General features: G+C 42.2%; 1 protein-coding gene across 1 annotated transcript in view; it reads left to right on the forward strand.

Annotated features, from left to right (window-relative positions):
* agr2 (anterior gradient 2, protein disulphide isomerase family member) overlaps positions 1 to 1,127 on the forward strand; it is a 4,595-nt gene extending 3,468 nt beyond the window's left edge. The window contains exons 7-8 of the mRNA XM_015397917.1: positions 675 to 758; positions 836 to 1,127. Coding sequence (XP_015253403.1) covers positions 675 to 758; positions 836 to 885 — 134 coding nt within the window. The 3' untranslated portion in view covers positions 886 to 1,127. The remainder of the gene's footprint in view (positions 1 to 674; positions 759 to 835) is intronic.
* Positions 1,128 to 1,702: the final 575 nt, after the last annotated feature.

Here is a 1,702-nt window from a genome sequence, read left to right on the forward strand (position 1 = left end):
AACAAAGGTTTTCTCGGCCGCCCTGGTGGTCTGTAGGGGAAATACCATACTTGCAGTTGCAGGAGCCCTCGGCCCGCACCCACAGGCTCAGAAGTCTCGTGCATCGCGAGAGTCGGTCTTGCTTTATGGCGAGAACTGCTACACGCCCCCAGTTAAAAGCATGCTCGTTGCTAGCGCAGTGGTGATATTTGTGCAGTTATCATGGCGGAACCAGCAAGAGAATAATGTATGAAAACATGCTAAAGTTTCAACCTCGAAAATTGGAACAAAATAGTCACTTACAGCAGTAGACATGGTGATTGGTTGCGTTCGCCTGTCTGCTAAGCTCAAAACAACCGCGCCTGGCTTGACGGAGAAACCAGGAGAACAGCTGAGCATATTTACGACAGTGCACTTTTACTTTCGCCCTCTGGGGGGAGCCTCGCTGGAAAAACAACACCGGTTGCATAGTGTACCTTTAAATTAAACACACCCTGATTTTACCGTTAAGCATAAAAAAATTAGCATGCATATTTTTGCATAAGACCAATGACATCAGACCAAAGTTGAAATCAAACCTATGCCTTTGATCAAACTGCTCTTAGGTTCACATGCAATGATGGAAATGTAATTTTGGAATTGTTTTTAAAGTAAAAGCTCCCAGTTGTTGACTGCTTCCACTCCTCTCTCCACAGACCCCTCCATGACTGTGAGGGCAGACATCAACGGGCGCTACGCTAACCGCATGTACGCCTATGAAACCGGCGACATCAACCTGTGTAAGTGTTGTGTGATCTGCATGTGTGTGATCTGCAGTCTGTTCAGGGACTCACTGCTGCTGGTTTTTTTCCCTCAGTGATCAGCAACATGCAGAAAGCCAAGAAGCTCCTGAAGGGCGAACTCTGAGGACCAGAACCAGAACCAGGACCCGACCAAGTTTTCTGTCACCCAAAGAGTTTCCATCGTTCACCTCTAAACTTTATTGTTTTCATCTTAGATAACTTTACTGATTCATCCAGTTTTTGATGTGCATTTCTTAGAAATATGTTTGATTCATGTTGATCAGATATAAACTTGTTTATGAATGAACTGTAATATTAATAATTTGCCCTTTTACTTGCAAATACATGAGTACAATATAAAACCAACAAAGCCTCAACATCGTGCTTTCTGAGGAGAAAACAAAGAGCTGTGTGTTTGAAATTCTCTGTTTCGCTATCTGATCATAGATTCAGTCAGACAGAGCAGGTTTAACAAGTGCTGACCCCCCACAGCCTCGTTAAACTGGTAAAACATAATGATAAGAACAGATATAATCACATTACAAACAGGCTAAATGTGCAGCCATGTTAGAGAGGTTTCTATAAGCTTTGATAAAAGCAGCAAACTGTCATTTTGAAGAAAAACTAAACAGACACAGACTGAGAGCCTCTGACCAGCATCACTTCCAGTTAACTATTTGGCCTTCATTTCCAGTCGATACATCTCAGACTTTAAATACCTTAAAGCTACATTTTGAAAGAATAAGAAGCGCAACATAAATAAAAAAGCACAGGAGGAACTAAGACAATAGGAGGAACCAATCCATGTTCCCAGAGTGCAACTTTCCTGTAAATGTTTTGATGTTTCACAACTTGAACAGATTGAGAGTCATCAGGATTTTTCTAGAGCTGGACTGGTTTGAATCCTACAGGAAGAACAAACGTTTTAGTGCTGATGGGTA

Source organism: Cyprinodon variegatus, unplaced genomic scaffold, assembly GCF_000732505.1.
Source record: "Cyprinodon variegatus isolate N-32 unplaced genomic scaffold, C_variegatus-1.0 Scaffold897, whole genome shotgun sequence".
Classification (NCBI taxonomy): domain Eukaryota; kingdom Metazoa; phylum Chordata; class Actinopteri; order Cyprinodontiformes; family Cyprinodontidae; genus Cyprinodon; species Cyprinodon variegatus.